The sequence below is a fragment of the Sceloporus occidentalis genome, unplaced genomic scaffold (assembly GCF_023333645.1).
Source record: "Sceloporus occidentalis isolate IW3139 unplaced genomic scaffold, rSceOcc1.0.p SCAF_1, whole genome shotgun sequence".
In the NCBI taxonomy this organism is placed as follows: Eukaryota; Metazoa; Chordata; class Lepidosauria; order Squamata; family Phrynosomatidae; genus Sceloporus; species Sceloporus occidentalis.
Window position 1 is genome coordinate 44,805,910 of NW_028316981.1, and position 14,965 is coordinate 44,820,874.

The following is a 14,965-nucleotide window of genomic DNA, read 5'->3' on the forward strand; positions in this document are numbered from 1 at the left end:
TGTTGATACCATACTCAGTAGCCATAGTGGGTTTTCCAAAATGTTTGTGGTCTATTCAGCCCTTAAGCTTAAGTCTAGGACCAAGCTGGTTTTCCAGATGGCTGGCATTTGCAGCAGTCCTTCCATCAGTGTGATCAGTTTCCTGCATTCTGTTAAGAAGCCTGTTTACAGTCCATCAGTGATATGCTTTCTCCACATAGGCATTTCTGTACATATTTTACACATGTACATATTTTTCTGGGGGCCTATTCAGATGTGTACATTGCTGCGTGGAGTTTTCAAATGAACAAAGTGATTTTGGTAGTTTCCCCCCCCCCCCTTTTCTTTTTGCATTATTTCCCAAACTGCACCGCACACATTGAAATAGCAACTACACAAATTCCTTGCGTATTTCCAGTTCACAACTGAAAGCTCCAAACTTTCTATAATTACTTGGACCTGCTTTAGTTCAGATCAGAATGCTAGTCTGTACATACTAGGAATGTTAAGCCGTTCTTCAGTGTTGCTCATTTATATTCAGGAAAAATATTTGCCTAGTTAACTCTATATTGTGAGGGTCTTATATGCTTTGATCCCACTGACTGCGGACCTTCTCAATATTATTCTATAAAGAGTAGAAACTGCTCTGCTGAACTAAAAAATATTAAGGCACATGGGGCCTGCTGCTTTACATTGCAGAGTTTGGGGTGTATTTCTGGAAGGAGAGCAGTATAACAATAAAAACAGGGTGTAAGTTAATTAAACTGTGAGGCTCAAAATGAAGTTGTGCCTCTGACAGCACCTTAGTCTGGTTATTTTCTGGAAGAGTTCTCAGTCATTAGGGCTATACAGCAGAGCTTTCTCCAACAAACAGTGAGATGGATGAAGGGGATTCCAGTGGAACAGAAATTCCCCTTGGAGAGAAAATAGGAAATGTAAGTTTTACAGACCACTCCTCACTCCCTGGTACTCTACAGAAGCTGCTTCGGCTAAAGAGGTACAGCACTGAAAGTGTTGCTGTGAGAGACCTGTAGCAATAGATATCAGAGAAAGTTACATTTCAGTTTTCTTCCTCCAGCAATGTACCAGATGAGTGGGATTCTGTTAATGGGAAGTGTGGGTTTTAAATCTTGTTAAACTTTTTACAGATTGTTGTGGGAATAACGACAAAGAGTTGTGTTGCTCTTCAAAAAATGCATCACAGGCAGGGTGACCAGATGTCATCACCACAAAGGAGGACAGGGCACCGTAAAATGTAGGACATGCAAGTAAAACACAAGACATTACCAGAGTAATGCCAAGAACACTCATTGATGTAAATTCATGTTTCTGAGTCATGCTCAAAAGGAAGGACATTTTGAAATTCCTCCTGGAGAGAAGGAGGAGAAGGAGGACATGTCTTGGAAGAGGAGGACATCTGGTCACCCTGAACACAGCAAAGTTTTAACAGGTCACCGTGACACTCTCTTAACCACATTATACAGTGACATTTTCTTGACAAAAGGGTTCCTTCACTATGTTATTTTTTCCAGATATAAATTATTTTACTTTGGTCACCCAAAGAAAGAATTATTCCAGCAGCCTGGAGAGGAAGCCCTTGTTGTGAAACAAATAAATAAGCACATATTTATTATTCAAAAGCTGATAGCACAGAATTATACTGTTTGCACTATTACATTTCTCTTTTCTTCCTTTTCACCACCAGGTGGCGAAATTAGATCACAAACAGGCTAAAAGTTAGACAAGTCAATCTTCCTTGTGTATACAAATCTATCCACTATTCTGATACATGGTGGGGATAAGCCTAATGACTCTCTCTCTCTCTCTCTCTCTCTCTCTCTCTCTCTCTCTATATATATATATATATATATATATACACACACACACACACATACACATGTTAAAAATAAATAAATGGTGCTGGTTAGTCGTTTTCTTGCATAGAAGACATGATTCTGTTTTTTGTATCAGAGATTGTTACTTTGGTTTTCCCAGGCGTTTCTGGCTTTTCCTCAAAGAAAGCCACCCCTGTCCCTAATTTTAAATTTTTACCATAATCTGGTAGTACACTCTATAAAACATTTGGGCATAATCTAATTTAATCTAATTAATTTACATTAATTAATTTATCTACCTTTCTCTCAGCACAGGATCCAAATACCCCATAGTTTCTGTTACTGTGTCTTGTATTTTACTCCATCAATATGCTGGTGGTTAAGATTCAGTTCCACTTTTCTGACCATTGAATCTATTGATTAGCTTGAATTTTATTGTTCTTCTACTTGTTTTCATTCAAATCATTTATTCTCTGTGTTTTTAAAACAGTGTTTTAGTTACATAGTGATGAGTTTATTCATGTAGGCATTGATTGTTCACATTTTCCACAGCCTTGATGAAGGAGTTTCAGGGGACTCAAGGTTGTCTCTAAGATGACATGTGCATAACCTCTTGTAGTCATATGTTCCACACATTTGTAATCAAGAGATTTCTGCCAGTGGAAAATGATGAATTTGATTCTAGCATTGCTTTCATGTAATTCACCCTTCTAACAATAATGTCTTTAGAATTTAAGGTGGACAAAAAAAACCTTAAATAAAGAAGAAAAAGATTTGAAAGTCCCCCCTCCCCCGCTATGTTTCTGTCCCCCCAAGAATCAGTTTTTAAAAATAATATTATTTATCTGTTTTTGCTCTATCTGCAACTTCAGGCCTAAATCTTATTGTAAGTCCCAAGTAACATGAGTGTCAACATGTATGTCATTAATTTAGTGGTTTGGGTGTTGGACTAGGACACTGGAGATCAGGGTTCAATTCCCCATTCAGCCATTTAAGTCCACTGAGTGACCTTAGGGAGGTAATACTCTCTGGGCCTTAAAGACCATGGCAAACCTCCTCTGAACAAATCTTTCCAGAAAAAACCCGCTATAGATACACCTTAGGGTTATCATAAGTTGGAAACAACTTGAAGGTACACATCAGCAACCCTGATTAGGGCTAACATTTGGATTTAGGCAAATCTTCTGAGTACCTTTATTGAAACTTGTTTGTTCTTGGCTGATAGTACATGATAGATGTCATTTTGGTTTCTTTGTTTGGACAGAGTGGTCAAGAAAGATCCCTGAGGGATTCTGGAAAAAATTGGTATCATTTCTTGATTTCTCAGAGACAAAGGACAGCTTGATGGTTTAGTTGCTTGTCAGTGTCTTCTAGTTAACCCATGTCATTTGTGCAGTGTTTTCTTTTGTGGTGCTTGCATCTGTATTTAAGATGAGTTAATTGCAAACATGAAATACAGGGTCGACTTTCTGTATAAATACCTCTTCTCAGTCAGAATAGGAAGTGTTAGAACTTTGATTTGATTTGAAACTTCTTTCACAGCTGGATCCTGACCAAGATACAGCCAGAAGGGGACTGCATAACACTCCAGAGAAGATGGCTTACTCTTTAGTCTCTGTGCCTGAAGGAAATGATATTTCCTCCATCTTTGAACTTGATCCCACTACTTTGCGAGGGGGAGATAGCCTTGTCCCAAGGTATGATGTTGTGAATGATGAGAGCACTAATATGTCTGCAACTATTGCAAGATGACTTTACATGCCAGCAGTAGAATGTATTGGGTACATAAGGGAGAACATCATGGAGAACAGTGTGTTTCCAAACTCAATCAGAAGAGACTTCTTCAGGGCCCAGGCTGCATCCACAGAACTATAGTGTCCAGATCAAGGAAGAAATAGTACCACTTCATCCAGAATACTGTGTCCAGTGTCTAGTTAGGAATGACATTGACAAGTCAAAAGGTAACCAGAAGCCGAGATGGTAAAAGGTCTGAAAATGAAGGCCAATGAATCTTAGGGAAATGAGTATGGTTAACTTGTCCAAGAGAAAACTGAGTAGTGATAGGATTGTTGTTAACTTCTATCAAGTTAGCTTCAGTGTATGGCAACCCTATGAATGAGAGACCTCCAAGTCACTCTGTAATCTATAGCCCTGCTCAGGTCTTGCCCACTCGGGGCCATGGCTTCCTTAACTGAGTCTGTCCATCTGGAATGCAGTGGTCCTCTTTTTCCTGCTGTCTTCTACCTTACTTGCATTATTGCCTTTTTAGTGAGTCATGTCTTCTCATGGTATGCCCAGAGTACAATAATTTCAGTTTAGTCAGTTAAACTGTTCCTCCCATTTTCACTCCTGCTTCCTCTAAGTCAAATCCTGCTTTACATATGATATGTTCAACATACAAGTTAAACAAATAGGGTGATAAAATGCAGCCTTGCCTTCTCTGTTCAGTTTTATTGCAAAACTGTTAAAACTCTTCTGTTTTGTATTTTAATGTATTAGCATGACACTTTTTGTCCCTTTTGGCTTTTAATATATTTATATAGAAATTTGTTCCGAATTCTCACTGGCCACTGGTTCCCATTTACACTGGTTATGTAATTTGATTCCAATTTTTTATTATGTGAGGTTATACCTATTTACAGTGCAATCCTATATGTGAGTTCTCAAAAAACAAACAAACAACAACAAAAAAAAAAAACACCAAACAATGGCCCATTAAACTAAATAGTGTTCTCTCTCAGAAAGTTAGGTATGGAATTGTAGCCTTAGTAAAATACACTTGAAGAAGACGAATCGATATTGCACTTGAAGCAAAATTAAAACAGTGGTAGTAGACAATGCCTGAAAAGACTGAAATGGACTAAAATACATTATAGTTACCAATATTTGGGGAAGACTTTTCAGTACATAAATGCAATTAATATTAGACTACTCTTCAAAAAAAGTAATATAGAATAACTTGGAATTGAGACATCTGCATGATTTAAAGCATAAGTAACACAGTGATTTTTTAAAGTAGGCTATTGTTGAAGAAGGGATTTTAATTTTTTTTTAAAAAAATCTTAATATTATTTAGAAAACTATGCTTCTAGCACTGTTTTACTTTATATTTGGCCCTTTTAGGAACTCATATGTCAGACTTAGACACCTATGTACAAATACCTGGGTTCACAGCACCAACATACCCATTGATAAAGAAGAAGAAAAACCTGTGATGCTTAAAGTAAGTCCTGGAAGGAAAGCAATTGATCTTATATCCTCCTCCTCCTCCTACCAGTGAAGCTATATGGGAGCTGGAGGTTGGCAAGAAAGTTGACAAATATATTCTGACATCCTATACAAAATATTGCTTGGTGTAACAACTATTGTTACTAAAAAAGCTGGAGCATATCCAGAGGAGGGTGACCAAAATGGTGAAAGGTCTGGAAACCATGCCCTGTGAGGAGTGGCTAAAGTAACTGGGTATATTTGGCCTGGAGAGGAGAAGGTTAAGGGGTGACATGATAACCATGTTTAAATATTGGAAGAGATGTCATATTGAGGATGGAGCAAGCTTGTTTTCTGCTGCTCCAGAGAATAGAACCTGGAGCAATGTATTCATGTTACAGGAAAAGAGATTCCACCTAAACATTAGGAGGAAAGTCTTGACAATAAGTGCTGTTTGACAGTGGAACATGCTGCCTTTCTCTGGAGGTTTTTAAACAGGGACTGGGTGGGCATCTGTTGGGGGTGCTTTGATTGGGTCTTCCTGCATGGCAGAAGGGAGTTGGACTGGATGGCCTTTGTGCCAACTCTATGATTTTAAGAGTCTAAAATTGACTAGTTGTACATGAGTATAAGCATCTTCCACTGGGTGAAACATAGCATTTTCAGAAGATTCTACAAACACGAGTACTTCCTGGCACAGTGGTATTTGTGTGGCAGATATTAAGACATCTCCAAACCATATGAGAAATAAACTAATCCCCTATATTGATTGGTGGACTACTTGGCTAACAGCAGGATATGGACAAGGGCCACAGATTTTCCCTATCAGCACAGCACAAATCTTTCATGATAGTAGTTCTCAAACTTTGGTCATCCAGTACCAGAACTGTAACAAACTTGACCAGTAGTTGGGGTTAATAAGAACTGAGGTCCAAAATGTCTGGAGAAACAAAGATAAGTAATTGTTGCTTTTTGGTAATTAACAACTATTTCTAGAGACACGTCTCCTGCTATTGCTTGCTTAGCACTTGGGCCTGCATGATTAGTTCTCACTATAGCCTGGGAGCTCATCAATAATTTTTACTGGAGAATAGCATGTCAAAAACAAATAATTTCAGTGCTTAATACATTCATCTTGGTTCTTGCCCTGAGAATTAAAGACTGTTACAATACTAGGCAGAGTATTTCTGCTAAACATTTCAAATAAGTATTTAAATACCTTGAGCATTTTTCCTAGTGTCATTACTATTGCAACTTTTTGTGCATCAGAGGAATGACTAAATTTGCATTGATTTTAAGATTGGCACCTCTCCTGTGAAAGAGGACAAAGAAGCTTTTGCTATAGTACCAGTTTCTCCTGCAGAAGTGCGAGACTTGGATTTTGCGAATGATGCAAGCAAAGTATTAGGTTCCATTGCTGGCAAACTGGAAAAGGGAACAATAACCCAGAATGAAAGGAGGTAAGAGAATCTTCATACAGGCTTCACAAGAGGAAAATCTGCTTCCTAACTTCACAAAAATATATTGAACCAGAGAAGACATATAAATATATGTCATTAAATATAATGTATGATTGGAATATTTAAAGGTAAAGGTTTCCTAGGGGATCGTAATTTAATTTTAGTTTAATATTCTCTAATGTATATCCCCCTTTATTGTATTAGTTTCTGACTGTATTGTTAAGGAAGGATATATTCATATCACATTTTGGATTAATAGCTAATTTTTATTTTTACATCTGTGTAGGTCTGTTACAAAATTGCTGGAAGATTTGGTATATTTTGTTACTGGTGGTACAAATTCTGGTCAAGATGTGCTTGAAGTTATGTTCTCAAAGCCAAACAGAGAACGACAGAAGTTAATGAGGGAGCAAAATATCCTGAAGCAGGTACACTAACTTTTTTTTAATAGAAAGCATCTGAAGAGAGCAATGGCTATAAATAAAATGGTTTCAGTGTTCATGAGATAAGTGGCTTGTTCCTAGTGGTTCCTGTATCCTGTATCAATTCCCCAACACCAAAACAGGGCAGCAATTGCACATGTGATTCTGTAAAAATATGCATATAGTGATGAATATTGAACAAAACATCTTCCTCAGATCTACACTGATGGATTTTGCATTGACAGCATTTAGGAATCATATAGATGGTTCAGCTGCAGTGTGCAGCAACTGTGAAAAAGCAGATTTCACTAGGGATTAATTTTGGTAAGGAATCAAGAATTAAACAAAAACTGGCATCATAGTAGACGTAAATTTTTGTGTTGTATAGTTATATTCAGAATACCATGTAAAATACCATGTAATACCTTCAGTAAAATGATACTGGACAGCTGGAAAAGGTGCAGAAAGAGGTGATCCAGAATATATAAGGGGAATTATATCTTTATGGAAGAAAAGGAATTAAGAGGAGGTGCAAAATGATTCTTGGTCTGGAAAAAAATGGGTAGAAGTGCATTTTTCTTCCCCTCTCAAAAAACTAGAACAAAGGACCATCCAATGAAATTAAACACAGTTTTCGTGACTGGTAGCTATTGCCCATGAACTTCTCTAAACCACTTTAGTAATAGCTATCATAGGCAGAAAATTCGATAAACTACATTTTGTGAAGAATAACTTCCTTTTATTCTGAATCTATTGCCCGTTAGGAGCAAGTATAACTCTAAAAATGAGTCACCCATGGGACAACTAGGTGTCTGAAGAAATGGAAACAGAAGAATAAAGGCTTTACAAATATTATCTGGCTGTTAGATGATCAAGGTCACAGTCCTAACAGTCCTAAATATGGACATGATGATGAATAAGCATGATAATTTCCAACTTAACCCTCACTGACCTTATTTGGTTTAAAGTACAAATTGATTAATTAAATAACTGATTTTGAATGTAGCTGTACATGAACTGTCTCATCAGGGTGGTATCTTTAGTTGTACCTTGCACAGCCATTCTCAGAAAATGGCTTTTAAAAGTGATTAGTCAGAAGAACAAGGTTCCCCAGTTAATTGTTACTATCACAGTTACAGTTAAAAGGATTTCTCACTGTAAAATAGTTACTTTTAGTTAGTTTCATGGAAACCCAGATCTCTAGCTTGTGAAGCCATAAACATCCTGCAATAAAAGTAACTGAAGTAATTTAAATTACATTATGATAGCGATGATGGTACTCCATATTATGATAGAGTCATAACATAGATTAATGATTACAAGAGGGAATTTATTAAAAGGACTTGTTATTTGTAAGTTTTCTACATCTACGTTTTCAGGTTGTTCAGGTGTCCAGCAGATTTTTAATACAAGAATCATGTGCTGGATTGCTCTAGACAAGAAAACCACTGTGCAAACAAAGTTATTGTCTCTAGTGTACCATCCCTTTCACCATCTGACATGTTCAAGTTGTCAAACGATCTTATAAACCTAACAAAAGACAACATGAAATGTGTAAGTCTCCAGTACTTTTGCATGGCATCATTTTAATAACAAAGGCTTTCCTTTCTTTTACTACTTCAATTTCTAGATCTTCAAGTTATTACAAGCACCGTTTACTGACTGTGGAGATGGACCAATGTTGAGACTGGAAGAACTCGGAGACCAACGTCATGCTCCTTTTAGGCACATCTGCCGCCTCTGTTATAGAGTATTAAGACACTCCCAGCAAGATTACAGGAAGAACCAGGTTAGGAAAAATGCTTGGGAGAGTCTAGTATGTTTTTCCAAAATCTAATCCTAAAGGATTACTGTTCTGTATAGTAAATATTCTTGGAGCATTAACATTATCTGGGTTTTGCCTTCAATGTGATCTCATTAAAAAGGAAAAGAAAGATGGGTTTTAGCTCAGAACAGTATTATACAGTAACCCCTCTTAGATAAATGTGATTGCATAGCTGGAGGAAACACATGGTGAATTGCATATTTCATAGTCATAAATTACTGTCAACAGGGGAAAAAACTGCTAATTTTATTTTGGATTTTTATTAAAGAAAATAATAATATTTTGGAAACAGATGCAGTTGGAAAAGATCATTTGTCATCCATATACAAGTACCATTTGCTATGTAGAGTGTTGGTGAAAATATGAAGCTGGACTTTATTTTTTATTGTAAATGAGACTTCTGCTTACATACTTCCCTGTCCATTTATGTGTTTTAAATTCTCCCTTTGCTTTTGATTCAGTGGAAAACTGTTGTATATCAAAACCACACTCTGATTTAAGAAAAAAAAGATTTGCAAATTCAGTTCAGATTCAGTGGTTCCTGAAACAAAATTGTGTCATAGCTCTTGCTATTCAATATGGCCTTTTCTTAAGAACAACAGATTGCTTCAACTAATTAACATAGTGTAAATCAATAGTTTCCTATATTGTTTGTGTTTAGTGATTCTTTGATGTTTTAGTGATGTAAACATCTCTCTTTCCCCCCACCCTTTTCTGATTTATCAGGAATACATAGCTAAGCAGTTTGGGTTTATGCAGAAACAAATTGGCTATGATGTATTAGCAGAAGACACCATAACAGCATTGCTTCACAACAATCGTAAACTGTTAGAGAAACACATCACAGCTGCGGAGATTGATACCTTTGTTAGCCTTGTAAGGAAAAACAGAGAGCCCAGGTGAGCTCTAATGTTTTAGACAAAATAAAGGATGCATAAAATGTTTCAGTAGGATGTGTAATAGGCTTGAAGCTATTGTATGGATTAGTCAGGTGGTCTGTTTTCCTTTTCCTTTTGTGTTATTCTGCCTAGATAGTAATACTACTTACATTATTAGTGAGCTTTACTGTAGTTTTGAGCATGCCTCATCATAATATGTGATGAGTTTTAGTTCAATAAAAATTCATGAAAGCTTTCTAATAGCCCATTCTCTTTTTCTTCATCCTCTGCTGAAATCTGATGAAGACATTTTGGAGTCCTACTCCAGCTTGCATTACAATATATGAGGGATGTATCAATCTGTCAGTCAATTAATCAGTATTTTGCATGCATTAAGCTACAAGTCTGTTCCATCCAACCTCTGTGTTATGTTGAGAGTTTTAAAAAGGCACCAACACTTCCATTCCTTTCCATGCACAATGCTCCCTAATATGCCCTAATATACACTTTAGTACATAATTTGGCTTATGAATTGTATCACACCTATTGGAAGGATTCAGGACCTGGAGGATAAAGGTGTTATAATATAAATAGTGACCTAAGGAGTATGAATTTGACCAGTTTGCTTTAAAATTATGACTAAATGAAATTCTCTTAACATTCCTAATATTGATGCATCTAAATTGAATGAACTCTTCAGCTGACCAGAAGATGAATACCTACCCGTTCCCTGAGAATTGTGACACCCTTTAATTTCCTAGAAAATTTCTAAAAATGGGAGGATGGGTCAGGTGACTAAAAATCGACGAATGGGCTAGATGCATCCCATTTATTCCAGTCTTGAAGCCTTCTCTCCTCTGAAATAGTTTTTTTTCCCCTTCCTAATAATATACTCACAGTTGAACGGTGTTTTACAGTTTCATAATTTTGGCTTTCCTCCTCAATAGGTTTTTGGATTACCTCTCAGATCTTTGTGTTTCCATGAACAAATCAATCCCAGTGACCCAAGAGCTGATTTGTAAAGCTGTTTTAAACCCATCAAATGCAGACATACTGATTGAAACTAAGTAAGTTGAGATTTTAAAAATAAATGTTTTCCTTTTTGAAAGAAGGCAGTTGTAATGATTTGAGTCATGACATCACATCAGAATCACATCCAGTCTGGAGAACATGCAGAAACATTGTAGGTTATTTATTTGTAACATAACAATTATTGCTTTTTGCAGTCTCCAACCAGTTTGCAATCCTAGATCTGCAGAATGTCAGACAAAGCAGATTTTAAATGAACAGATGCTTCTCCTCATCTCACAGTATATTTTTGTATCAGTAGTTCTGAACCTTTGGTTCTCCAGATTTTTTGGATTTCAGCTTCCAGAATTCTTAATGGTTGTCCATGTTGTCTGGGGCTATTGGTAGCTCAAATTCAGAACGTTGCAGGGATGCCATTATCTTTAATGTTGTTCAGTTTTTTATTAAGTACTGTTCAAAAGCCCTGCAAGGTAATTGTAATTAAGCAATATCGCTGATGCAGTGCCAGTGGAACAGCATTATGTAGGATCACAAGTGAAACCTTTGCAAGTGTGACTTCATAAGAACTGGAAACGTTGACAAAGTTCTGTATGTTTCATAACCAAGGACAAGACTTCAGGGGGGACAGATGAATGAGCTGAGGGAGTCAGAGGTTTTTAATGCCTTTGTTTTACTGGGGAAGCAATGGTTAAGGCTAGACAAGGTCCAGACTCCTGGCTTTTCTGTGGTGGAGAGCCAGGAACCAGAACACTAACCCAGTGTGCCTAGAATAGGAAGCATCTGTAGCCAAACCTATTTGGGCAATTGCTGCTTTGGACCAATTTTAGCAACTAAATTTTGTCACCTGTATCTGAAGGAGGGCCTCAAGAATATGATGCATCCTTCTTTTGCTCAAGAGCATGGGGTGGAGAAAAACCTATAGCATGAGTACTTTCTAAAAGCAACTAAAATTTTTGTAGATTTTTGAGGAGTCAAAAAGAAGTAATTGTTTTTAATTCTTGCACTGTACTTTAGACTGGTCCTGTCTCGGTTTGAATTTGAAGAATTATCATCTGGAGAGAACTCATTGGAGGTTGGTGAGGATGAGGAAGAAGTCTGGCTGTTCTGGAGAGACAGCAACAAAGAGATCCGCAGTAAGAGTATCAGAGAGCTGGCTCAAGATGCCAAAGAAGGGCAGAAGGAAGACCGGGATGTACTCAGCTACTACAGGTTAACACCGCAAGCAATATTTGGCTATGGCAGTTAACCTGAAATGTGTACTAAGCTAACTTGAACTACTCCTTTTTGAATAATAGTTTCTAATAGTAGATTGGGGGGATGTGTAAGCTCCCAGATGTCTTGAACTGCAACTCCCATCATCGTGCACGATTAGCTATGTTGGCTAGCACTGCTTGAAGTCACAATCTAACCTCTGGCTGGCGTGTTTCCCACCTCTGTCTTAGAAGAGTTGAAGGCTAATTTTTATAAATTGTTAAAGTAGTTGTTATCAAGGGATGCCTTCCATCAAAAAGCACTTGGTGATAGAAAAGGCATGATCACTATAGCAGTTTCATGTAACTGTGCATACAGGGATTATGTAGCAAATGTCAGTGCACAAATTTGTTTTGTATTGAAAATGCACATTTAGATGCTTGTCTGCTATGTTAAAAATGCTGCTTAAAATAATTTCTAAAATACATATGCTCTTTCACTTTTCTGTTATGTCAAGTTTAACAGCAGTTTTTTTTAAATGGAGGATATTTAATCATTTCATTTACCGTATATACAAGTCGACCTCATGTATAAGTCGAGGGAAGGTTTTAGAGCCAAAATATTGGATTTTGATATGATCTGTGGATAATTCAAAGATAGAATTTAGAAGATACAAGGTTTTAAGATCAAGTTGGAAGGGAAAATGGAGAAGCTTGGTTGTCAGAGGAAATGCAAGAAGGGGGAGAAGCAAAGGTTTAAAATGGGGAAATGCGAGGAGGAGGAGGAGAGGTTTTGAGATTGGGTTAAAGTGGAGGGAAAATGGGGAAATACAAGGAGGAGGAAGAGAAGCAGCAGCAAAAGTCTGGAGATGGGGCTGCAAATGTATGGGGAATGGGGAAATGCAAGGGGGAGGAGAAGGGAAGTTTTAAAATTGGCTTGAAAGTGGAAGATAAATGGGGAAATGCAAGGAGGAGGGAGAGAAGAAGCACAGGTCTGGAGATTGGGCTGCAAATGGAGGGAAAATGGGGAAAGGCAAGGAAGAGGAGGAGGAGGAGGAAAGGTTTTAAAATTGGCTTGAAAGTGGAGGGAAAATGAGGAAATTCAAGGAGGAGAAGGAGAAGGAAAGGTTTTAAAATGGCATGGAAGTGGAAGAAAATGAGGAAATGCAAGGAGGAGGAGGAGAAGGAAAGGTTTGGAGATCAGATTGAGAAGGGATTCGCCACACACACACTTGTACCTCACAGGTCTTTCAACAGTCACTGATGAGGCATGTAGTGTGGCGCATTGGGGCTACTATTTAAAGGAGCTTTATAAGCAATATTACTGGTTGTTGTTGTTAACTGCCCTCCACTCAATCTAAACCCATGGCGACTGTATTGACCTGTATATAATTTGACCCCAGATTTTAGTGTCAATTTTTGGGCATAAATGTCTTGACTTAGAGTCAAGTATATATGGTAGATCCTTCTTTCCTCCTTTCATAGGATCCAAGGAAGCTTAGATAGAATTAAAAACAAGATATGCTTCAGTCCATTGAAAAGCAGATTTTTAAAAAACTCTCACCCAGAATGTAAAACTTACTGTCACAGTCTAGGTATCTATAAAATTTTGTGTGTAGGCAAATTTATCTTTCTCTTCTCTGCCTCTTCCTTCCACAGGTACCAGCTGAATCTTTTTGCTAGGATGTGTCTTGATCGGCAGTATTTGGCTATAAATGAAATATCTGGCCAGCTGGATGTAGACCTCATCCTTCGTTGCATGTCTGATGAGAATTTGCCTTATGACTTGAGAGCTTCCTTCTGTCGGCTTATGTTGCACATGCATGTTGACCGTGATCCGCAAGAGCAAGTGACACCAGTGAAATATGCACGATTGTGGTCTGAGATACCTTCTGAAATTGCAATCGATGAGTAAGTACTAGCAATCAAATGGATTTCTAAAATGAGAGTGGGTGCTGGTTTTTCTAAAGCGTCTGGTTTGCAGTTACACTCTGCACCAATCATGGAACTATCTTGGCACATGGGATGCGTTTGGGATGGTGTGCTTGGTAGTTGAACTTTGGGAAACAAGAATGCCTGCTCCCAGGGAGACCATTTTAAAAGGTTATTAATGGAATAATTATTTAAGAACAGTTAAGTTGACAGAACTGTAGGGGGAAACCTCCGATTTTTCCAGTTTCTGATGATGACTCTGGTGTTGTGTTCAGAGGAAAATAATGGGTGAGTCTTTGAGCATTTTTAATTGCATCATGTGATCCTTTATTTCTTAAAAAAAGAAAAGGATCAAATTACATAAATTTGGAGGACACAGTGCAAGAATGAGTAGGTGCTGCCTTCAAAAGTGATTTCTGACTAGGCTCTTATGTTTTCATATGCTAAATGATGTGACTGGATTCCCGCTTTATACCTCAATCATCAAGAATCAAGACTGCCATTCAACAAGCAATTTTTAACTACTCAGTAAAAATATTTTTATTTCTAATATAATTTGTTGAACATTTCCTATTGAAACGAGTATCTTAATCAACTGCTAAAATGTATATATTTTCCCTTGATAATGTCTAGTAGAACTTACCCATGGTGTGATATCATTTTGAGAAGACAGAGTGGATAATGAAGAAATTGAAATAGATTTCTCATACCTTGGACCAAACAGTGATCAGAACCGAGACTGTAGTCAAGAAATCAGAAGAAGATTTAGGAATGAGAATGGCATCTACGAAAGAACTAGACAAAATCCTAAAGTATATAGATATACAGCTGAATACTAAAGTTAGAATCATCTAAGCCATTGTATCCTCCTTTACTATGTACAGATGTGAGAGCTGGACCATGAAGAAAGCAGTTAGGGAAAAAATCATTCAAGATATGGTGTTGGAAAAGAGTGCTGAAGATACCATGGATGGCCAAAAGAAACAAACAGTTTGGTCCTAGAACAAATAGCCTGAACTCTCCCTGGAAGCCAAGATGACTAAGGGCTTTAGCACATGTGGCTTTTAAACTGTGATTCCCATAGGAGGGAAGCAGCATCAGCGACGCCAATCACACAACACCACCTCCCTCCCATTGCTGTCCCATCCCTGAGGCATCTCTTTTCATTCATGGGAAAACAGTGGGGTGCCCTTGGTTGTGGAAAACCA

General features: G+C 37.5%; 1 protein-coding gene across 8 annotated transcripts in view; it reads left to right on the plus strand.

The window, feature by feature from the left end:
• LOC149321350 (inositol 1,4,5-trisphosphate-gated calcium channel ITPR1) overlaps positions 1–14,965 on the plus strand; it is a 273,413-nt gene that overhangs the window by 116,951 nt on the left and 141,497 nt on the right. For all 8 annotated transcript variants that reach the window (XM_089520074.1, XM_089520084.1, XM_089520102.1 and 5 more), the window contains 9 exons: positions 3,357–3,511; positions 4,938–5,037; positions 6,321–6,481; positions 6,768–6,909; positions 8,534–8,692; positions 9,455–9,627; positions 10,554–10,673; positions 11,650–11,844; positions 13,485–13,736. In XM_089520074.1, coding sequence (XP_089376200.1) covers positions 3,357–3,511; positions 4,938–5,037; positions 6,321–6,481; positions 6,768–6,909; positions 8,534–8,692; positions 9,455–9,627; positions 10,554–10,673; positions 11,650–11,844; positions 13,485–13,736 — 1,457 coding nt within the window. The remainder of the gene's footprint in view (positions 1–3,356; positions 3,512–4,937; positions 5,038–6,320; positions 6,482–6,767; positions 6,910–8,533; positions 8,693–9,454; positions 9,628–10,553; positions 10,674–11,649; positions 11,845–13,484; positions 13,737–14,965) is intronic.